The 23555-nt window shown below is 40.7% G+C and overlaps 1 protein-coding gene across 4 annotated transcripts; it reads left to right on the top strand.

Annotated features, from left to right (window-relative positions):
• The first annotated feature begins 819 nt into the window (after positions 1-819).
• slc6a3 (solute carrier family 6 member 3) lies at positions 820-22520 on the top strand. Of its 4 annotated transcripts, XM_037073453.1 has the most exons (18): positions 820-1088; positions 1941-2403; positions 4338-4432; positions 5273-5422; positions 5998-6208; positions 7807-7938; positions 10002-10218; positions 12854-12992; positions 13208-13342; positions 14843-14946; positions 15704-15828; positions 16750-16862; positions 17080-17208; positions 17450-17549; positions 19146-19246; positions 20218-20385; positions 20474-20545; positions 20668-21202. In XM_037073453.1, exons 4-18 carry the CDS (start codon positions 5336-5338, stop codon positions 20689-20691), a joined length of 1857 nt encoding a protein of 618 aa, XP_036929348.1. In that variant the 5' UTR covers positions 820-1088; positions 1941-2403; positions 4338-4432; positions 5273-5335; the 3' UTR covers positions 20692-21202. The 4 variants fall into 4 exon arrangements, 3 of the variants coding, with proteins under 3 accessions (XP_036929348.1, XP_036929349.1, XP_036929347.1); XR_005070558.1 differs by lacking the exons at positions 820-1088; positions 1941-2403 and adding an exon at positions 22264-22520 and having other exon boundaries at positions 2644-4432; positions 20668-20805; XM_037073454.1 differs by lacking the exons at positions 820-1088; positions 1941-2403 and adding an exon at positions 4858-4910 and having other exon boundaries at positions 2644-4432.
• The last annotated feature ends 1035 nt before the right edge of the window (positions 22521-23555 follow it).

Consider the following 23555-nt stretch of genomic DNA (forward strand, 5'->3'; position numbering starts at 1 on the left):
GCAAAAAATGAAAGATTGGTTATTTCAAACAATGTAGGTTGTACATTATACAAACAAGTATTTATAATCCATATCAGACATATGCAGTGGTAATCTTAAAAACTTAGTCCTCATTTTTAAACAGCAAAGCCATTCCTGTCAGGTAGTTAGGTTGTTGAGCATGTATTGATGCACATACAGTCATCATCTCCAGTCAACTGCTGGCTTATTGCATAAATGTCTCCCTCTTGAGGTCACATAGTGGCCATGCCAGCAGCATCAGGTACTGTACTGCTACTCTGTGTGTGACGTCCTTCATAGAACTGCTACATTCTTCAGACCACTGTGTTGTGTGTATACATGAGGTCCATAGTGTCACACCCTGCGGCTGGAATCCATATCATCATTGTTAGTTAACATAACAGTCAATAGTTTTAATGAAATATCTGAGTATATATGATTTAGATCATTTAACTGCAAGTGCATGTTGATGTTCATAGATGACCTGTCCCTTACTGACTGGCAGAAAGCCATTACATGGCACTTTTGTTTGTTATTTGTCACTGAATGTCATTGGCTATCTTGAAAGTCTCTCTTCAGTCACAAACAAAGGGGGACTTTGGATCCTAAAGTTAATTGTTTGAGCTTCAATGTGTAGATTGATGTGTAATTTATATTTATTAAATGTGTGTTGGACATTTACTCCAGCATCATATATGACATTTTTATTATACTCAATTTCAGCTCATTTTATTGAAGTGATAATGAACTTGGTAACCCTGCTGGAAAAACCAGCATAGACCAGCATGGAAATCATGCTGGTCTATGCTGGTTCCAGCAGGGAAATGTTAGTTATGCCTGCTGATCATCAGCTTGCCATAATTTAAAGCTCAGCTAATTTGAATTGAGTGACAGCAAATTAACAAATAAACATGCTAACACAAATAGCTAAGAGAGTAACCTTGGTAAACATTATACCCGCTAAACAGCAGTGTTAGCTTTGACATTGTGAGCATGCTATGCTAGCTTTATTTCATTTATACTAAAGCACTGCAGCAGAGGCAACTGCTATAGCTCCACAGTTGACGGATGGACTGCTGTCAAGTGAGGTATGTTAACTCGTGTTCTCTTCTCAGGGTGAACTTTGGTCTTGCAGTTTTCGCTCTAGTGTCACTCTTATGACACATTTTAATTTCAACCTCTGCCAATTTGATTTAATAACAAAAATGCTAACATGCTAACGGACTAAGCAGTGATGGTAAATGTTAGCTGTACTTACTGAACATCGCCTTGGCCCAATTTCAGCCTCAGCTAACTTGAAATAAGTGACGGCAAATTAACAAATGTTAACATGCTAACACATTAAAATAAGATGGTGAACTTGGTAACCATTATACCTGCCAAACATCAGCAATGTCATTGTGTGCACGCCAAGCTACCTTTAGCATTTAGCCAAAGCACTGCAGCGTACCCTACAACTACAGCTAGCTACTGGATGGACTGCTAAGAAATTAGGTACCTATGTTTATGTTCCCCTCTGAGGATGAAGATAAATCCTATAGAGTTTACTCCAGCATCATATTGGACTGTCTTTTTAGGCAAACTCAGCTAATTTGAAGTGATAATAAACAATTGTTAACACGCTAACACACCAAACTGAGAGAGAGCTTATGGTGTTTTCTCTCAAAGCCACTGACAATATGGTGAACGTTCAAAGTGAGTCCTTACTAATGAAATGTATTTCTTTTAACAAAGAACTATTCTCCCGTGCTTGCGTCATTTATTTCTAAATTAGACCTCCTCAGACATCCCTGCTGTGTTGCTCAGCAGGTGAGGTGGTGGTCTGTTTCTTTTGGGGGGGGGAGTTGTAATTGTCTGGAATCAGTGGTTATGGTCATGATTCAATAGGCGAAGAATTTGTCCTCATTCTTCTTTTGTGTGTTTTTTTTTCCTTCCTGTAGAAGTGCCCAGACATTCTCAGACAAAACAAGACAGGTGGAAGGAAGGCTTGTTTGTTCTCCACTGAGCGAGATCCAGATCTGACAGCTTGCACAGAGCAGAGAGGAGGACTCTTAAAGGCCCAGGAAATCATCATTTTTACAGTGCACTGTACAGTGCACTCTCATATTTTCATCCCCCTTTTTTGGACACCACTTTTTACCCTTCCCCTCCCTTTGCCCTCACATCATTCCTCAGTCCTCTCTGTCCCCCCTCCTCTGCCTCACCCATCTCCTCCTCTCCCTCACCCTCCTTCTCTCTGGGTCTCAGCTGTTGCATTTATGAAAAAACAAGACACTTGATTATGTTCACCTCGTCGTTGTCCGAGGCTCCGTCGGAAAACCTCATACATCCAGCCGCGGCGCACATCGACCCAACAATTTCTGATATGGGCCACGCAGCTTGATGGATGATTGCACTTTAGAGGTGTGTGTGGCGGCGCAGTTGGTGTTAGGGATTAGTGGCCGATTGATCATTGCGATTGGCTTGCAAACAACATGCTGTCATTTTGGACGCGAGGATCGTAAATCTGTCCGTGGGGAGCGGGCTGATTGTGTTATTTGATGCCCTGCGCCTTTTTTTTAGTTGAGTTGATACGGGGAGAGGTCTGGGCGTCGGAGCTGATTGTGTTTAGGCCTGTCAGACATTACAGGTAATGAGATTTCTGCTTATTGACAAGGGTGGGTAGGTGGGGTTATTGAGGGGTGGAGCAAAGAAGAAAGGAAAAGGAAGAAGGGCAAGTGGTTCATGGAGAGTGGCGGGGAGGGACCTCGAAACTCTTACGATCTGCGATTTACTGTGTTAGGAGTGATGAGGTCCAGCAAGAGCAAAGAATGGGCCAACGTTCAGTTTTTGATGCATGAAATGAGTGATCTGTGTGTTTGCATGCTCTCGGCATGGGTTCAGAGTGGGCGGCGCTTGTTTTGGAAAAGCTGACGTCACTTATTGTCACAAACCAATCAGGATTTAGCAATATCTGAGTAAAAACCTGATAGCAGTTGTTGGGTTGTTTGCTAAGAAAACATTCCTAAGGATTGTTTTCTCGTTTAAACTTTAATCTCTGCTCATTTAGCCGTACATACTTAATAGTACTGAGGAAAAACTCTTGTTATATGTTGAAATTTTACATTTCTTTATGTTGAAACTTTTTGTTACTTTAGCTTAAATTAGATATTTTGTGACAACGCTGTGCAGTCGGTCTGGTTGAGTTAATGCACAAAAACCACTTGGTTAGGGTTTGGAAATGATTACGTTTTGGCCTACCCATCTTGGCCGGCACAAACATGGCCTCAAAATTGTCCCGACGTCGCTTTTAAAGATATCCAGTGGTGTGACACTTACACATGTTGAAACACAATCTCTGTCTCTGTAGCTTTCTTCCCTTTAACTCCACCACATACAGTACCTCAGAATATGACCGTAAAGTCATAAACATTTGATACAACTGTGATATGTGACATTGTTTTGCAGAGATTTTGACTGCAAATATTTTATACTGCAGATTTGGCCACACCTGTCACTGTTGTACCCACTGGATTAACTGCAGTGTTTTTCCAGTCAAATCAATGAGATAACTAACATTTTGTCAAAAGAGTTTATAAGCTAATATAACATGTATTGTATTTATTAGATTAAATACACGTTTATCTCTGAAAAACAAATGTCATTGGACACTCGACTGATTCGTCCTCACTTTGAGACACATTTTCGTCGATCAAGGTCATGAAATGTTGTTTTTGGGGTTGAGATTATAATTTCAATATGATTTAGAAATTAAGGGGGGGGGGGACATCACATCTCCAAAGAGACCAGTTATGCAGAGTTTATATGGAAAAATGACTCCTTGGAATATGAAAAAGTTCCGTCTAATGCAGAATTGATAAAACCCAAGGCTCTAACACATCAACTCATATCATGCAACTGCCCTGCATGTACAGATTTGCAGTCACACAGAAAGAAAAAAGTCGTCATGGAAAATGCTTAAATCAGGTGAAAAGATGTGCAATGATGGGAGAGAGAGGAGGAGGAACAGATGAAGCTTGGCTGAGGAGGGAGGAGAGTGACGGGGATGTGTATGTGTGTGTGTGTGTGGTAGTGGAGGGATGGAGGGGGGGTGTTGTTGATTGTTTCTCATACAAGAGTGGTATCGCAGACAGATCTCCATACCAGACCACAGGGTACTCTGGGCTCTGTGTGTCTGTCACTGGAGCTGAAGACAGTGGGAGGGCTTTCTACAACTCCATAGATTTGCAAGGTCCTGTCATCTTTCTCAGTCTTTACCTTATCTTTTCTCTAAACATTTTTTTGTTGTTGTTTTTGCTTAAATCTGAGTTCAACTTATCAAGGACGTTCTGTGTCAGTATGGTCAGCTTCAGTTTGCGGCACACCGAAGAACATCAGCACAACTGGAATTATATCGTCTGAACTGACAGCTGGAGGAGCTTTTTTTTCAAAGGTAAGCGTTTCACTTCCAAGAAATTGTTTCTACTTTTGACTAAACAAACGTATTTGTAGCAGCATAGCATATGGCTGTAACCTTTGGTTTAATCTGTTGTCTTATGGTGTTTGAAAATTTACAGAAAAAAATACTGAATTTGACAACATCTTGTGTTAATTTGGTAGAGGAATAAAGGTTTGAATGATGATCTGATGGCCCGTGACCATGGGTTGATACAGTTTGTTGAAAATGTTTACGTGATCCTTACAAGAGCAGACAGATACTCAGTTTAAAATATTTCGGCTCAGTTAAAAAAAATTAAGACAATTGCTCTCATATAAAAAACTCACATTTTCTAGGAATGCAAAAAAATAAATCTTATATTTGAAAAATAAACTAGACCTCATACTGATCCTTTTTTCTTCTAATTTTGATAATTATAGTGCAAAGTTTTTATCAACTAGATCTGCTGTGCAACATGTTGTGCTGAGACGAGGTTAGTAGACACTGGGCCAAATGTGTGAGCAAAATGGCGATCAACAAGTGTGAAATGAAACGAGCATGCTGTGATGTCCCCACACCCTCTTGTTGCCCTCGGCCTGGATCCGGTTACTATTTTGCTTTTCTCCACTCTCCTCTGGCTACCTCCGTATTCCACGCTAAAACTCTAAAGCTTGAAATCATCATATTTAATGACCCATACTATTTATGTATTTCTGTCTCAACCAGTCTGCCAACATTTGTATATTGAAATCTTCAGTTTTCGTCATTATCTTTGCAACACTAACCCAGTTTCCATATCAGAAAATTAAAAAAAAAAGTTTAATCTTGTGTTTTTTTCCTCACTCTGCTCTCAAGACTGTTCAGCTTCCCTCCCCGACGACCCCTGGCATTTCGCTCCCAAAGGCTGTGCGACCCTCCATGCTAACGGAGACAGTCCCCGTCGGCCTGATGTCCTCAGTTGTGGCGCCAGAAAAACCCACCTCCAACACCATGGGCCCTAAAGAGGTCAGTACATATCTGACACCATTGTAGTGGATTAATGGCGCGCCGTTCACTCCGATTAAGAAAACCTAATTGAATCACTGCGTGGTGCAGGCGTCTTAATTAAGTGCATTTCTTTCTCACTCGTTCTGTCTGACTCAATTCATTCAGAACTGAAAAGAGTTGGGTGGGAAAAAAAAACAGTGACAAAGTTTATCTGGAGCCTAGAATTGAGTTTTTTTTTTCATCCATTTGCAATTTACTTTATTATTCATAGGGTTGAAATATAAAGCCTTTCTCTGGTACACGAAGCATCGATGAAGTGAAGTTGAAGTTGTCACTGCCTGTCATGTGTGGGAAGTGGGGGAATAATAACGTAATGGTGAGACTTGGATCAATCATTAAATCACATATACAGTACATGTCATGCCTTTCTGTGCATCCAAGTACTGTACGTGCAAGATTGTACAGAGAAGATATACGGTAAATGAAGTTAACATGACAAAATGTCATTGCTGACCTTCAGGAGACTAACAAACGCTGTCGTACGCTTTAGGCATCTTTTGCAGCTTGTTTTAAACTCTGCGATTTCTGTTTAGGTGGAGCTCATCCTGGTGAAGGAGCAGAATGGGGTTCAGTTCACTTCCACCACCTTAGTTGCTCCAACCCCCACCCAGACCCACCCCAGTGGGGAGGAGGAGAGGGAGACCTGGGGGAAGAAAATCGACTTCCTCCTGTCCGTGATTGGGTTCGCCGTTGACCTCGCTAATGTCTGGAGATTCCCCTACCTGTGCTATAAGAACGGGGGAGGTAAGTGTCCAAAGGATCCCCAGCCAGAGGGCAGACAGAGAAAGGGGTAAGGGAATGACAAAGGGAGGTAGGGTGAAAGAATACAATCATCTTCCTCTCTAAGGGGAGCAGTGAAAGGGAGGAATTGGGGGGCTGATGGTGGAGTGCTTTTGCATGGTTGTTGAAAAGAGAGAAATAAGTAAAATACGGGAAAAGGAGGAGAGAAAAAAGGGGAAATTAAGATAGAATTTATTCACACATGCTTGCATTTTTTTATATTTCCAGCAGTGTGGGCTATAAGCTAAATAAACCTGCACACATACGTAGATATGGATGTGTGTGTATGTGTATGGTTGATATTGTGTGTGCGTGTCAGCTCCTAGTGATCGCATGTTGTTATTTGAGATTTTTTTTCAACCCTTTAAAGAGATCAAAAATAGGGGAAAATGCACCACAGCTGCTCCGAATAGATTAGCTCTGACAATCACTGCCACTAATTACGGCTGTTTAACATAGAGCTCTCATTACGTTTAAGAGCTGTAAATGATACTGTGACCGTGGTCGAGGCCGACTGTGTCCCCAAATTCTGCATGTTGTCATAACTGTGTTCAGGGAAAATATTACTTAGTTTCATTCAAGGTGACTGAACAAAATCATTTTATCTTTTAAGTTATACTTTAGGGTATTTTCTGCCGTAGCTAACAGAGGAGAGGTGACAGAAAAAATCAGAGGAGAGAGGGAGATGGGGAATGACATGCGACAAAGAAATCCCTGCTAGGAAAACAAGGATGTTGTGGTTCATTAACCCATGAGCTGCCAACTACTTTTAATATTTATATTTCATACATCTGCAGCTGCATTTGTTTTAGGTAATCCAATCATTTGTGGTAGATTATCATGAACCTTACATAGGCTGGCATATCTTACATTTAACAGACCTGCATAGAAAGTGTCATGGAAACCTTTCTGTTTGATATGGAGAAGTAATGCAATAAAAAGTGTACATAAGTCCGTTAGTCTGAACATATTTGTAATAACAGACTAATACAAAGACAGCCTGACTGGAATACTGTCCATATGCTGCGTGAAAACAGTTAAGGCCATAAGTGAGCTCATTAAGTTGAAGAAATACGAGGAATCAGTGATGCATTATAAACAACCCGACCTGACCGCAGCTCACCTTTTTAGTTAAAAAGCTGAAGCTCCACCTCCGAGATTTTTAAAATGAGCGATGAGCGGCGGGAGAGAGAACGACCACCGTGATCGTGGATGAGGTTCATTATCATGGAAAGACGTCACATGAGATGTGGACCAAAACTAACTAAGATTATTGCACAAATACGATAATTAGCATACATCTTGAAATTGTCATCGTTTGATGTCAAGTAAAAAAATGAAACCAGTGAATATATATGTTGCTCTTTACTCCGTCACCTATTAGTTTTACCTTGCATTTTTTTTTCAAAAATAAAAATAACATCTCTGGTTTTGAAGTGAAAACTTCGGATTAGGGTTATCTGCTGTCCAGTTCCAAAATGGTACCGTTTTATAACTGATATTGTAAAGAAATCTCCTGAAATGTATGTGTATGTGAAGTTCACATGTCTCTATCTGTGCAGGTGCATTCCTCGTCCCATACCTGTTCTTCATGGTGATAGCAGGCATGCCTCTTTTCTACATGGAGCTGGCTTTGGGACAGTACAATAGAGAAGGGGCAGCAGGGGTCTGGAAGATCTGTCCCATCTTTAAAGGTAGGAAATCACAATTTCTGTATGCAGACAGATGGACAGACAGACACATGCAAATTGCTCCTGACATCTGCATGTTCTCACAGGACTGCTTGCACATGTATAACCGATCTCTCCGTGTCTGTCTGCCTACGTGCCTGTCCGTCTCTCCCTCCAACATCCACATGTCTTTCTGTCGGCTTGTCTGCCCACATGCCTGTCCGTCCACATGCCAGTCTCTTTTGTCTGCTCGCCTCTGCGTCGAGCAGCGACAGGCATTGTTTATCCTCCCTCAGGTTCTGCTGGCACTCAGATGGAAAGCAAATGAAAATTGGGCTTTTAGACTCTTGTCCTGATTGTCCGAATCCTTCTGTCAAACAGTGGCGGGGACCACTGGCTGGGGGTACTTTTCAACACATCGATAAGCAAAAGCGCAGTTTAGGAGAATGCCATCCAAACATGCACTAATGGAGACACAAACAGTAAGACCAATTTCTGAGCAAAGTCGTCGGTTGGAAATATAATAACACACTTTGCTCGGTTCAACTTTGTACGCAGACTTTCATCTTTGTGCCGTGTGTTCTGCTCTGATACCAATTTGTAATTGTCTTTGATAATTTGAGGAAAAGTTACAGCGTAACCTAAAGATTTAACACCTCACTCTCTTGAGATGCAACAGATACACAACCTCAAATACCATTATTACCAGCAGACCATCTGTTGCTTCACACTATGATGCCGCGCCGCTGTCTTTTGTCACATCACGTCCTCGCTGGTCTGAAGGTGGCCTCGCAGTGTGTATGTGCTCCGTCATGTGTGTCTGTGCATGAACATGCGCCGTCTGTCAGAGACCACACTGAGTAGGTTGACGTTCTAATCACACGCTTCACTCTCTCTCTCTCTGGCTCTCAGCGGGGGGATAACTGTAATTATTCAAACACACACATACACATGCCCATATTGACAGTAATTATTCTGATCAACAAGCTGGTTTCCTCTCAGGATCAATGCATCCGAGGCGAGGCGACGAGAAAGGGAGACGGAGAGAGAACAGAGAGATAAGGCGGCTGCATGCAGCGCTAATAAGAGGCATCACTCCCTGGGCAAATATCACATCCACATTACAAAGGAATCAATAAGGCGCAGTTGTGGTCATGCCTCTTAGCAAAGGTTTACAATTAAACTCAGCCTGAGCAGAGTGGACATTGTTTCAGATTTCCAGAAAGGGTAGATGTGCCGATAATTAAGGCATGAAAAGGCGATCTTTAGAAGTTGCGGTGCTTTCTGTGAGACCACAGGCGTGCGTCACAGGCTGCTGTGCTCACACTGAGCGAGGGATGTGCTTTCTGCTAGTGGAATCTGTGAGAATGTTCATTACAACACTGCCAAGTCTGAACTGTATATGAAAGATGTGACTTTTCCTACTGATTCACAGTGATTCTTCCCTGACCAAAAACTTAAGATCGCAACTTGATTAGCTGTATGTTCTAGTCCCCCTTGAGTCAAAAATGTAGTTTTCCCACGCCTGAATTTTCAAGATTCTGGCTGAAAGTGTCAGTCTTCCTGTGCTCCTTGTGATTTGAAGAAGCAGGCCCACATGCATAATGCATGACATCACAAATGGTATGGAAGCCGACATTTTCAGTGGCAGATGAAGTATTGAGATTTGAAAGGTAAATGTATCAATTCAGTATATTGTATAGAATCACTGTGGCATATACTTGATATAATTGTATTTTTTGTACTTCATACATTTTATTTATGAAAAATCTTAATCTGAATACTAACTTTATCTATACCTGATCCTCCCTCTGTAATTGAGAGGAGCAGAAGTATAAAGTTGCAAGTAAAGTGTAGTAAAGTACAAGTACCTCAAAACTGTACACAATATTTGAGCACTCGACATATTTTCGGCCATTAAGGACAGCCATGAATGATAATACTCTGTATATCTGGAGGAGTGTTGAGATTCCACTACGGTCCCCATTTTAAATACCTCCAGTGCTAATTTGGTATAGCCAGTTTCCCACCTTTCTATCGCTGTCTGCACAACCTATAGATATTAACCCTGTGTGTTCCTCTAACAGGTGTCGGCTTTACAGTGATCCTCATTTCCCTCTACGTTGGCTTCTACTATAATGTCATCATCTCCTGGGCGCTGTTCTACCTCTTCTCCTCGTTCACCAGCGAGCTACCGTGGGTCCACTGCAACAACACCTGGAACAGTCCTAACTGCTCCGACTGGGCTGACAACAGCTCAGTCGGCGACATTTACAAGGCCACCCCTGCTCAGGAGTACTTCGAGTAAGTTGGACCGAGTCTTTGTTATTCATTTGATAAACAGTAGACGGTTGACATTTGTAAAAATACTTTATAATCAGTTTGGAGCATTGACTATATAAGATATGGACAGAAATTTCCGACCTGAAAATTGTGGCAAGCAAGTGTGGAAATGCTTTAAATCTGCATACTTTCTAATGACTGCACTGGTTTCAAAGAGAAATCTGAGGGTATTTAAGCCTGTGAGAAAATTAAGCTACTTCACATTTGATTTATTACCTGACATAACATTGAGTTTATGATCTAAAGCTATAGTTTCAAGTCTTCAAGATAGCATGATGTTAATTTTGTACACTATGGCCTCATTTAGAGTAAAATAGATGATAAAGCAAGGTTAAGGAAATGTCGCTACCACGGCATGTCCCTGGCTTCTCAGTCAGATCCAGTCAGGATATCATCCTCAACTCCACCCTCTTGTCCAAATATGGTCACTTGTGGCTTCAAAAGAAAAACAAGATGCCATTGGCCATAATTCCAAACTTGAGTCTTCAAAACTATCTTTGGATTTACACTTGGTTTGAAGTCTCAACAGACTCTTTTTAGCAACTAATTTCAAGGGGTTGCGCGAGTCAAGTGAGTGATATGAAGGACAATGTTGAGAAAGCCTGTCGTGACAACACTATGGCTATTTCTCTAAGTCTAACCGCCTGTAAATTATATCTATCATAATTATGATCATTTATGTAATTTTTAACTGGACAAATGGCTTCATAACATGATATTCTGTTCCAAGAGCAGTTAAGACTACACTATTTGTTCATGCTTTCAAGTTAAAACTGTGTTAAAATCTTTGATACTTCTGTGAATATGGACACTTCAAAATCACTGCAGTTAAAGGCAAACATACTTTATTTATATTTCCAAGTAGAAAAACTTTGTGTCTTTGGCTGAGCTCAGGCTTTACTGTGTATCAGCCACTCATCACTACAGGAAATGCAAAAACCTTGATGCAGTGGAGTAAAGCCACGTAATGGTGCAGAGCTGGCTCAGTGCACCATAACTGAAGTCACTTTTAATTACTTGGGATCAGACTTTTCTTTTTTTTAGATCTAGTAACATCTTATTACGCCTAATTGTGAACAATTAAAGAAAATATCAAAAGTTCTAAAAGGAGCATCGGGTATATTTTCCGCAAAATGGATCCGTAGCCTGGCCACATTTGGCCACCTTCCCTGTGAAGACGACCAGGTGTCTCCTTTCCCCAGCGAGCGCGGGGTCGTTCTGTTGTGACAGTCAAGGCATTTCATCCATGCTCGTTGAAATGGCAGTGTGCTATTTAAGCAGAAGCACCTGCAGACAATTTGACCACATCAGTCGAACATCTTCTTCAGACTCATCTGTTAGTCTGTCTCTGAAATGGTCTGAATCGAGGTGTCAACCACATTGAGAGATAATATAGTCTTTCAGGTGACACGTGTAATTTAACTTTACAGAATGCACTGAAATAATACATTTTCAAATATGTTACATTTGATTGACATTGCTGTGTTCCTGTGTCTGCACACGTTCATGTTTCTTGAAACCTTCTCTTAAAATGCTACATTTTGCAACAGATGAACCACCACTTCTTGTAGAATCTATCTGGCCAGATTCCCTGGAGTCTTACATCCCTTGTCAGTGATGAACTTCAGGTAGCTTCCAGCAAGGCCAGGTGTTAATTGTTTAGCCAATTTTTATGCAGAATGTCAAGATCCAGGTCCAAGTGTATAGCTGACCTGATGTTGTGAATAATAATGACATTCAGGTGGGCTGCAGCAAACTCTGTGTGTGTGCTCATCGTCATTTGCTAAAACTTAGCCATAGGGATCCTAAATGCACCAAGTATTAGTTAATCTAGGATTAGTTCATTCAGGGTTAGGTAGAAAAGTACAGCTCTGCAGGACTCTCAGATTGTTTCTAAATAGTTTTTAGCAATAACAGATGTGAAGGTCTCTGTGCCTAGCAAAAATACATTCTAAGCAATGTCCGGTCAGACATTTGAAATGAAGCTTACTGACAAACATTAACTTAGACATATTATGACTTATGGATTTTCTATTAGCATTGTCAAATGCTTGTGATTTGCTTTGGTTTAGGCACAAGTAACTACATTCAGTGTCATAACTACATCTGTACACCTGCTGGATTTGATGCGTTTGAAATGAGAACGGGCTGCCACAGACCTTGTTGTGAGCAGTTTATGTAGAAAGTATTTTCTTTTTTCAGAGCAGCATTGCATCACCACATGGTAGGAAACGTGCATCTTCTGTTGTACTTACTTTACCTTTAGTTTTGTGTACATCTGTTGTATAACTGTGACCTGAAAACATGAACCCTGTTCCAAGAGGATGCCCTCTGCAATGAGGGCATCGGCTATAGCTATGGCATTTACAACGTTAAATGCAGTCCAACTGATGGCATTGGTCTCAACAACCGCTGAAGTAATGAGTTGGTCTTCGGGTAGTTCTTTGGTATTTGGTACAGTACTCACAATATTACTGAGCTGCTCCCTTCAGGCAATGTGTGGTCTTTGTGGGTGAGAATATGCTATATGAGACCTTACACATACATTAAACTTAGGAGTGGTTATGGCACTTACCAAATCATTTTTTTTCATTAGACGAGGGGTGCTTCACATCCAGGACAGTAACGGTATTGATGATCTGGGCCGCCCACGTTGGCAGCTGACATCCTGTCTAGGTGTAGTGATTGTTCTGCTCTACTTCAGTCTGTGGAAAGGAGTCAAGACCTCTGGCAAGGTAGGAAATGACACCATGGCCATGTTTCTTAATGTGAAAACCAAAAGAACTGCAGCTCATACCAAAAAATCCTACAAGTGAGTGGTAACTCTGAACTCTAAGATATGGAAACTTTTTTTTACTCTTTTTTTCTGTGTAAATGTGTGGGTGTTCTGTATGCTTTTACCCGTGCGTGTGTGTGTGTGTGTGTTTGTACATTGTGTGACCCTTCTCAGGTTGTGTGGATCACAGCCACGATGCCCTATGTGGTCTTGACTGTGCTGCTGCTCCGAGGAGTCACTCTGCCCGGAGCCATTGATGGCATTAAGGCCTACCTCTCCGTGGACTTCCTGAGACTCTGTGACGCCAAGGTGAGCGTCGTCGGTAGAGAGGGGACAGGAGTAAGATGCGGGTGGCGAGGGTGCAGAAGAAAGAAGAGGGAGGCATATGGCCGAAATGTGCTAATCTGTTGTTAGGACATAGTTTGAGGGCACATTTTGCAGGATTTTTTTTTTTGTTTAAGTCATCATAAACTCTTGAGCTGCCTCTGCATTCATTCCTAAATCTGTTATGATGCAAACAGTCTACATTTAAGGGGCACTAAATAGTTTTGGTGAAGAAATTTAGAATTTTAGTATTCACAGTATTAGTGAGGTAATAATGCAAACAGAAATATTTAGTTTTTTCCATAACTTAATAAACAAGCTGTTCTCAGAGGAAATTATGGTCACCAGAACACTGTTTGAAGTTAGAAAGGTGGCAGGGTCCGCCAAATACAGAGTATAATCTTATTAAATTTAAATTTTGTTTTCCTTTAAGGTCAATGTGTTGAAAATGAAAGGAAGTCTGTTTACGTAGGTATGACAAAAATCAGTCAGTAAAGGTCTTTCTGTTTGGACTGAAATTTCCTCACCAAAACTACACAGTGCACCTTTAAACAATCTGCAGTCAGGGCTTTGCTAGCAACCAGATGTTACTGCTAAGGAGGAACAAATGCAATATTGACATATTTTAGTGTTGATTTTGCTTCACAATTACAATATCAGAAAAAAGTATGCTGTGGTAAACAATGTTAACCTTTTGGGGTTTTAAGGGTTAAAAGGGGTAGCTCCTCCTATTTTAGACAGTAAAGTAGTAATATATAGCCTGTTATGTCTCCAGAAGAAGCTACATGTAATCTGATAAAATGCCTCCAATGATGTTAATCTGAGTAAGTTGCATTGTGGATAATGAAGGCACTGGGTTTTGAAAGGCAGTACACTGCTCTAGCGTTGGTCTCCTATATTACTTTTGGACTCATTCGAGATATTTTTATAGAACACTTTTTATTCAACACATTATTTTTTTCAGATCCTGGTACCTACGTTACCCATGATGTATACACAACAGCACTCCTCAAGACCTGTAAACACACTTTGTGTAAAATTGAGCGAGTTACCATTTAAGTATCGCTAGAGAGGCATTTCCTTGAGGCAGAATAAGAGACAGAAAAGTGGTCATGTAACCTGTTTCAAATATTTTCCTTATCTGTGAAACCCACAATCCCATCATTTAACTATCACTTATTTATCATAATAGCAGGCACTAAGAGCTCAATAAGGAAGCATGCAGTTCTAACGGACTCAGTTATGGAGAACGAGAGCGAAAGCAAGGAAGAGAGTGATAGAGAGATGCATGGCAGCAATTGGAGAATTAGATTAGATAGATGCATGGAGCAGTAATTTGCAAAATTACCCCCCGTATTCACTAGTGTCTTTCATCTACTGCCGTTGAATGAGTTTCCTGCAATTATCCCTAATAATGGCTTTTTTCCTCTCCTGTGCCTTTTGTTTGCCGCTTCACACAAGTGTGCCTGTTCTGTCGCTCCCCAGGTCTGGATCGAGGCAGCGACACAAATCTGTTTCTCTCTGGGCGTGGGGTTTGGTGTGCTAATCGCATTTTCCAGCTACAACAAATTCAGCAACAACTGCTACAGGTAAAAACACACAGGAAGAGGCGGGAGGGGATTCACAGAGACACACAAAAGGAGGGGAGTTGCTTCTACAAACACACACACGCAACACAAACAGGTGAATTACAATAACCTTTGAAGCTCCTTGAAACCCGCCATGTCTTTGACACCATGCTGTGCAGCAGACAGCCATAACACCAATCAAAACTGTCGCACTCTTTGAAAATCATCAGCATCCAGCAGGAGGCTTTTATCTCTTTTTTAATGTTTCTGATAACTGACACACGGCACTGTCCACCTTGAGGATTCGGATTCCTCCTTGAGCATAATACCAAATCCCTGCAAATATATTTCAGAAACATGCTGCAAATGTCTGACATTGGAAAGAACCGATTGTAATGTCATTTTCCTTAAGACGGTGTTGCTGCACATATACATTCAGACATGACACCTCTTTTCAACCCTTTTCCCTCACAGTCTTATTTATTGTTAGTTTTCTCTACATTTATGCAATTAATTGAGGTAAAATTACACCAACTACAAAAGACTTCCTTCACTTATCTGCGACAAAACATTGACTACCTGACTAATCTATGAAATCTATCGACAGCACGGCCAACTAGCATTCTGTCAGAGAAAAGCACACTGACACACTCTTTAACTGACCAGCTTGTCAATTATGTTGATATTGACTGTGTGACAGCTGATGACTGACTGAATTCTTACATTTGCATTCTGAAGTGTTTGTTTTTCTCCATCTCATTTGATTTTAACGATCCAGAGATGCCATCATCACCAGCTCCATCAATTCTTTGACCAGTTTCTTCTCCGGCTTCGTGGTCTTCTCCTTCCTCGGGTACATGTCCCACAAGCACAACGTCGCCTTGGACAAAGTTGCCAGAGACGGTAAGGTATTATTTGTCTGTGTTTGTAATGTGGAGTACATGTAAAGAAAAAAGCAAATCATTTAAAGTTAGGCAGAACTTACTATGTGTGGAGGATCAAATCCAGTCATTATAAAAAAGTTCCCAGAAGCCATATCCCATGGAATTTGTTATTGCACTTTGGACAGTTGTTTATGAGCCTGATCTACTTATTTGGACTCTCACACACATCAGCAATTTGGCACATTAAATATGACAATAAAAGACATACAGTATATTGATATTTCGTTGATGTCAGGTAACTCACATCTCCTAAAACTATCAAGTGTCGCTACGCTAATGTTAAACAATGTGGTCCCTGGTCAAAAGTTTCCACTGCTTCCATACAAGAAATTGCAGTCGCTCGCTTGGCAGCCTTATCGGCTGTAGTCCACAGCCATTCCCTCCAGGAACCCCAACATGCTATGACAGTCAGGTCATTAAGTTCACATTAATGTGAACATGATATGACATGTTTTGTAGACATGTCAGTATGGTACACAGGTCTATGACACGTGCAAAAGTGAACGATTCAGTGCTCTGCAGAAACTGCCAACATGCTGTCCTGGCAACATGGCTAACTATTAAATGATGCTGCAGTGGAAGCAGGACAGTGTGTATTCATTAATTATTCCAATAGACGACGATATTTAAGATGAGCTATCTTTAGTTGCCAAGATGTAATCAATGAAGAAAACCCACATGAACCCAGTGCCTGGATTCAAATGCCAACACTGCAGTTAGTGGAAATGGGTTGCATTCAAGTCGATTACAATTAAACATGTCGCACAAACTCTTCCCCACTTCTGTACAGTTTTTGTGTCCGCTTCCATTTTTGAAATGCTCCAAATGCTAATATATGTTTGTGCTGTTTTCTGCATTCCATTGTATTATTGTTCCTTAGGTGCCGGTTTGGTGTTTGTTATTTACCCAGAAGCCATTGCAACATTACCTGGATCATCGGTGTGGGCGGTTATCTTCTTCATCATGCTGTTGACACTGGGCATTGACAGTGCTGTGAGTATACACCCACATCCACATGGTCTTAAATAGACACCTATTCAGCCAGGTGACGTGTGTGTTTATGCACTATAATGCTAACTGAAATGCTTTGTAGCAAAACAGAGAACAAACAACCCATGTAGCAGCTTGGGTATTTTGGAGCTTGAGTGCCCCAGCAGCTCACTGTCTCTGACTTTGTGTTTTGTTCTGACTCCTGCGTGTCCCCTTGTAGATGGGCGGGATGGAGTCGGTGATCACGGGGCTGATCGATGAGTTCAAATTCCTCCACAAGCACAGAGAGCTGTTCACCCTCTTCATCGTTGTTTCGACCTTCCTCATATCCCTCTTCTGTGTCACGAATGTAAGTTTCATACCAGGCAGTCTTTGGTGCATGTTGGTCTTGTGTGATTGTTAATATCGGTCTTTGCAACTTTATACATTCATTTGATCATGTCCACAAATTGTAACTATGACGCTGCTATCTGTAAATGTAACAAACTAAATCATCAGAAGCTTGTTTTATTTCTATTTGTCTTTACTGTAACCTGTATGATAAACTTAACATAATAACACACTTTTTATACATCACTATGTTTCTCCAGGGTGGGATGTATGTGTTCACCCTGCTCGACCACTTTGCAGCAGGAACATCGATATTGTTTGGAGTGCTTATTGAAGCCATCGGCATCGCATGGTTCTATGGTGAGAATTCAGGATGGGAGAAAAGAGGGCAAAAAAACAGATGATTCATCATGTTTTCATGGTCGGCAAAGCTGATGCTTTATTAAGGGTTTGATGAGAAATCTGTTGGTATAGGTGTGTTGTGTCTCAATGCTACAGAGTTCTATTAGACATAAGGATGCAGGGGGGTGTCCATCCCACTAATGGTTTTGGCCCCTTCAGTGTGTGCGTATGTGTATTGTTAGGGTACAAGAAGATACTGTAGATGTGCTGCTCATGAGAGCTCGCTGAGGTTTAAATGAGACGATTTTTGACCGCTGCCAGTGTTACCTCTGTGTTCCCTCAGCAGTGGTGAGCATCCACATCAAGAAAATTGCAGCTGGGGAACAGGCATTTGTCATGGACAGGAGTCAGCTGTCTAATAGCCGGGTTGTAGATTGCTACGGATGGCAAGTGGTGCGGGGGCATGAAGTCGGTGTCTCTCCAGATGTCCAAGTTCTATTGACACTACATTTTGCGCAGTTTTGACATAATCTCAACCATGCTATATGGGTTTTTTCTTCCAACTTTCCAAATCTCCCTAAGCTTTTGCTTATCTCTACATTAGATGATAGAGTTTTTTCTAAAATATATCTCTCCAGAGGGATTTTTTTCTTGCACTTTAATCGCCCACTATGAGCACAACATGGAGGAAATTCTTTAGTTGTTGGAGTAAATAAGGGCCCAACCCATGATGTGCTAATCAGTGACTTCTTGCGGCTTTCTAAATTAGATGTTTGCCATTTGGGTTTGTGTCTTTCTCTTTCTAATTGCACAGCTAAAGATTTACTGGTTTAAACTTTGTATTTCAACATCACAACCACCAGCTAAACACAGGGAAAAATAACTTTTTCATAGAGTGAGAAAAACTAACCCCCATTTTGAAACACCAGCTGGCACAAGGTATTATATAACAATATCTAAAGGTTGGGCAAAATGGCTGACCTGAACTTCCATATTGAGCTCCTTGTCTCAAGTCTACTGAACCTGTCCATAAAGGGCTAAATACTAACTGGGCCCCGGGCAGTGAGGTCAGCATATTGCCCCACTTTGGTGGGTCCTGACCTTGGCAAGTCAGATAAATCAAGCCTGAGGCTTCAGTGGGCCTTTTTTTCCCATCCTCATAACTGTTGACATGAACCCTTGACCACTGGTCAGTGTGGTCTTTCATTCTGCTGTCCACTACATGAGCACATTTGGCCGTGCTGAGTACCTGGTCGTCAGTCTGGATATGTTCCTCTACAGTTAGAAATGCCTTCCAGGCAAAAACGCAGGAGTTACAGCCAGGTTTGTGAGAGAAAGACAATCGTGCTAAGGTAAAATGGAGCAGCAAGTTATTACAGTGAGCTCTGCAGAGTGTCTTGGGTTAGTGAAATGATCAAAATGTGTATTTCTACTGACAACCTTAAGCTTGATGGGTTTCAGCTCGGGTGCCTTCTGATTTAAACTGACAATATACAAAAGCACCAACTGCCTTCATAATATTCAGATATTCTTAATTAGAAAGATGTCATGAATAAAATAGGTGCTCTATAACTGTGTCTTAGAAGTAACATCAAGTATTTCCATGTGATTCAGGAGTGGACCGATTCAGTGATGACATTGAGGAGATGATTGGCCAGCGACCAGGAATGTACTGGAGGCTGTGCTGGAAGTTTGTCAGCCCCTGCTTCCTCCTGGTGAGTCCCTGCACAAACATATTGCACACTGGAACCTTAACCAAGGCCACATAAACAAAGAGATAAAATGAACTGACTTGTACAGTTTCCAGCAATCCATCAGTGACAAAACATCATAAAGACAAGCCCAGATGTTTTCAAGTCTTTTTTCCTCCCAGCTTTTCCTTCTGCAGGCCACCTGAGTCCTCCTCAAATGAGTCCTGAGGTCAATACATGCAGCCAGCTACTGTACCATATGGCCAGTGTCATTTCTAATTTTTACTGCTGCCCTCTAGTTTAAGTGCCCTTTTGCTCCTTAGATCATTACCAAGGTTAGAGGTTGAAATCTCCCCCTATGAAATGGTACAATCCCCCAAGACCCTCATACGTCATCAGTAGCATTTACGTCAACTTTGTATTTCACATTCCAACATGCTGTCATCAGCTGTGGTAATTTCTCTTGCAGTACTGTTGCAGTCCTGGTTTAATCATGATGCCGTTTGTCATTTCTCTGATGGAGATATAAAAGCATGGGCCGTTGCTTCATTGCCTGGCCACTAGTGGTGCTCCATAAGCTAACATTAGCGACCTGTGCTCCTCCTCTGCTGGTGTGCACTGATATTTGAGGAGCTCAAACTTCTTTGCTGGACTTCAGTTAAATTTCAGGTGTTATATGTCATCTAATGCGATGCTGAAATGTGGGCTTGTCCTGCACAAATCAGCTATTAGAATATAATGTTAGCTAGTTAGTTAGAATGTTTTATGCGGATCATCAGTGGTGGAAATAGCCACGTTTTGACCAAAGGCAAGGGTTTAAACAAAGACTCTGGATATTTAAAGTTAGTCAGATTGTTTGTGATTGTTCATACCAAAAGTAATGGCACCGCTAACATCCAATATTAATTAATTTGCTTTAAGATTGCTTTAAATGAACTCTCTTTTGTACTGACATTCACTCAAGTCTGCTGTATTAAAATCATTTTCTCCCATAGTTTATGGTGTGTGTGAGCTTCGCCACATTTAACCCACCGAACTACGGCTCCTACACGTTTCCTCCATGGGCTAACATGGTTGGATGGTGTCTAGCCATGTCCTCGATGACCATGGTGCCTCTGTACGCCATCTACAAGCTCTGCACGCTGCCTGGAAAGTTCTGCGACGTAAGTCAGAGACTAGACACGAGGGGAAATCAGTTATGGTATTTGACTGTATGAAAATAAATTCTTTGTCACTCCCGTCCTGTAACAGAGACTGGCTTATGCCATCACCCCTGAAACAGAGCATCATTTGGTGGATAATGGGGAGGTCCGGCAGTTCACAGTAAGTGCTGACGTCACTAAGATTTAGTTTTACTGTGCTGAAACTTCACATAATTCTATTTTTACATGAAAACAATTCTGTGTTTTACCTTATCTGGGTATTCCATAATTTTCTCCCTCCAGCTGCATCACTGGATGGTTGTCTGAGTGAGAGCGAGAAAGAGAGTGAGAGTACGGACATCGGGTGGATGAATGGATGCACAGCAAAGGTCTGAGGAGCTGAGGAGAAGAACGAAATAGCCATTTCAACTGATCACAGTGGTGGGTGGTGGTGGTGGGAGCAGTTTAAAAGTGCCGACAAAAAAAAAAAAACATAGAAATTATAGTGTTTTCTGATGTCAACAGTGGATGTTTGAAGCTGTGCCATCTCCACCTATATGTTCACACTAGTGAATGGGATTCAGTCAAACAGGTGACGTTATGTTCGGGCTGCTTCTTCCCCTAAATATAAACTCTTATTAAAGTAACACCATGTGTGAGCTTGTCAGTCTTACTTTGCACTTGAGAAATACTCTACACATAGACCATATTCACACAGCAGCCATTTTCCTCTGATGTCTTGCTCAGGGTGGGATGCTCAGATGTAATGGAAAATGGTTTATTACCACTTTACATTGTGTCCAGTGCATAGCGATATGTAATAAAAGAGTAAAACTCATTGCATGGTATTCCTTTGAGGCAAGGTGTATCATTCAATATTTTGTATTTGTTATTTATGTAGATGTTTAGCTACACACGACATCTGGAAAGTTAATGTCCTTTAGAAATATGATTTTTGTCTGATGATTTGTATTTTTTTTTTTTTGTTTTCTCAGTCAATTATCCTCAAAACAGTAGATTTTCCCCTTCAAAATCATGTAATGAATGCCACAGCTTTCACTGAATCCCAGTCCATGTCTCTGTGTTCTTAAGATATCTGTGTATTTACTTGCTCTCCTTAAAGACTGTTACAATACACACGATTCCTGACTTTGAGAAGTGACACCTACTTTTGTTTACATGAAAACAACTCACAAGAACGAAACCATCACTTCACCATCAAGCATAAAGAACACCAGTTCAGTAAACTACGCCTACGTCTCAGTCTACATTACCTGAGCTTTTCCTGTAGGCAAGGTTCATTTGTTCATCGAAGAAAGGACTCATCGGTCACAAATCAATAGAAGTGAATGTCTGAAAATAGAAGTCACTTCCTCTTACCATGTTTCTGCTTTCAGTCATATTCACAGTGGACCATTAGTGCAGTTAGGTAGTGTTTTAAAGTGTGGGTTTATTGTAACACTGCCATTCCATCACAGGGGTGAACATACTCTAAAATTAAAAGACATAAACACACTAAAAACTGAACCTGCCTATAATCAGACTTCAGTAGTTTTTAAACAGCTGCCCGAAGCCCTATCAGACACATCAGTGCACAAACATTGTCTGAAGCTTGCCAACTTCCAAAAAATGGTTGCTGATGGAAACATAATCGGCAAAACTGCTTTTTAATCAACCAAAGACTAAAATAAATTCAGAAATTTAGATATCCCTCTCTCACATGAGCAGATTTTGCCAGGGGATTCTCATTGTCTTTCTTTGAATTAATAGACCACTTGATTGTTAACTTCATTGTACCAGGTCTGTCTCCTCCCTGTTCAAAACAAGGCAGTGCCAACACACGTTCTCTTTTCACTTTTGTTTAATTGACGATTCTTTGTGTGTGTTTGTTTCCCACAGAGGTGGTGATATGAAAGCTACGACTCACATTTCCAGAAAGCATAAAGCTTTAATTTTACAGTTTACAGAATCTCGTTTGGTGTTCCAAGACTGTTTTAAAAAAAGAAAAAGCTGCTTTTTATTGAACTACAAATAGTGCGTAATGTAATATACAGAGTAATTTAAGTTATATATCTGTGTAAGTAAATGTAATGTAGAGGGGCTTGTATCGTATTGTACTGTATGATATTGAATAACAAGACCAACAAGATTATCATATATATATATATATATATATATATATATATATATATATATATATATATATATATATATATATATATATATATATATATATATATATATATATATATATATAATATATATATAATGGATTATTGCTTTGTTACTGTGAAGTTGATACATATTAGCCTTAAGGATCTTGATGAGAATTACGGATAAAGTTAGTTCTCATGAACTCTTTCTTTCGTTTCACTCAGAGACGAGACGTTTTCTTTCAGATGGTTCAGCAACGACTTGCTTTCCCCTCATGGTACATGTGACACACTGAAGGGTTAATTATGTCCTGCATCGTATGCCTGTGCTGCTGTACTGTGCCTTGTGGTGTTTCTGACTGTATGACTTTGTTTTGTACCGTCAAATAATAGTATAATTAATTAATTAATTAAATTATTACATTGAAAATGTCCCTCTCTGTTCTGCCTTCTTCTTTCTTCCTTTCTTTTATTTTGTGATTACATTTAAATCTCTGTGCCTCATTTTTTTTCTTCTCTCCTTTAGCAATGCAGTGGTTTTATCGAAGGTCAGACAGGGACAGAACACAAAACTGCCGCCTTGATATTTTTGACAGTCATTTAGCCAGCGAGACAGAATCATCATTTGTTTTTTGTCCTTCAGCAAAAGCAACGGTGTGAAGCTTGGTTGCCGACATGAGACAAATCTGACATTTTTAAACACTTTGCCATAAGCATGGACACTGCTGAGTAATTCTGAACCATTCGTCACCATGGTGTATGGTCCGAACGCACATGTACACACCTTTTTTTACCAATTACTGTTAATACTGAAAGACGTATCTCTTTGTTCTAACACTGAATGAGTCATAAAATGCACGCTACAACAAATTCAGTCTTAACGTGTTATCACCATTTGTAGAAGAGGTGTCCTATTGCTGTTGAGAGAGACTAATCAACCATCGTAACGGTGTGTTTGATATTCCGAAATGAGACGTCAGTCATCTCGCCTCCAAGCAGATCGACAGAAAAACTTTAGACCGCCTCCATTTGACCAGA

This window comes from Acanthopagrus latus, chromosome 17 (genome assembly GCF_904848185.1).
Source record: "Acanthopagrus latus isolate v.2019 chromosome 17, fAcaLat1.1, whole genome shotgun sequence".
In the NCBI taxonomy this organism is placed as follows: Eukaryota; Metazoa; Chordata; class Actinopteri; order Spariformes; family Sparidae; genus Acanthopagrus; species Acanthopagrus latus.

Bases quoted from the DNA above. Each gene is read 5' to 3' on its own strand.
- slc6a3 (XM_037073453.1), top strand. From the start codon at position 5,336: ATGCTAACGGAGACAGTCCCCGTCGGCCTGATGTCCTCAGTTGTGGCG. The intron at 10,219-12,853 runs GTAAGTTGGACC...TTTTTTCATTAG, and splicing joins CCTGCTCAGGAGTACTTCGA to ACGAGGGGTGCTTCACATCC. The intron at 16,863-17,079 runs GTGAGTATACAC...GTCCCCTTGTAG, and splicing joins CACTGGGCATTGACAGTGCT to ATGGGCGGGATGGAGTCGGT.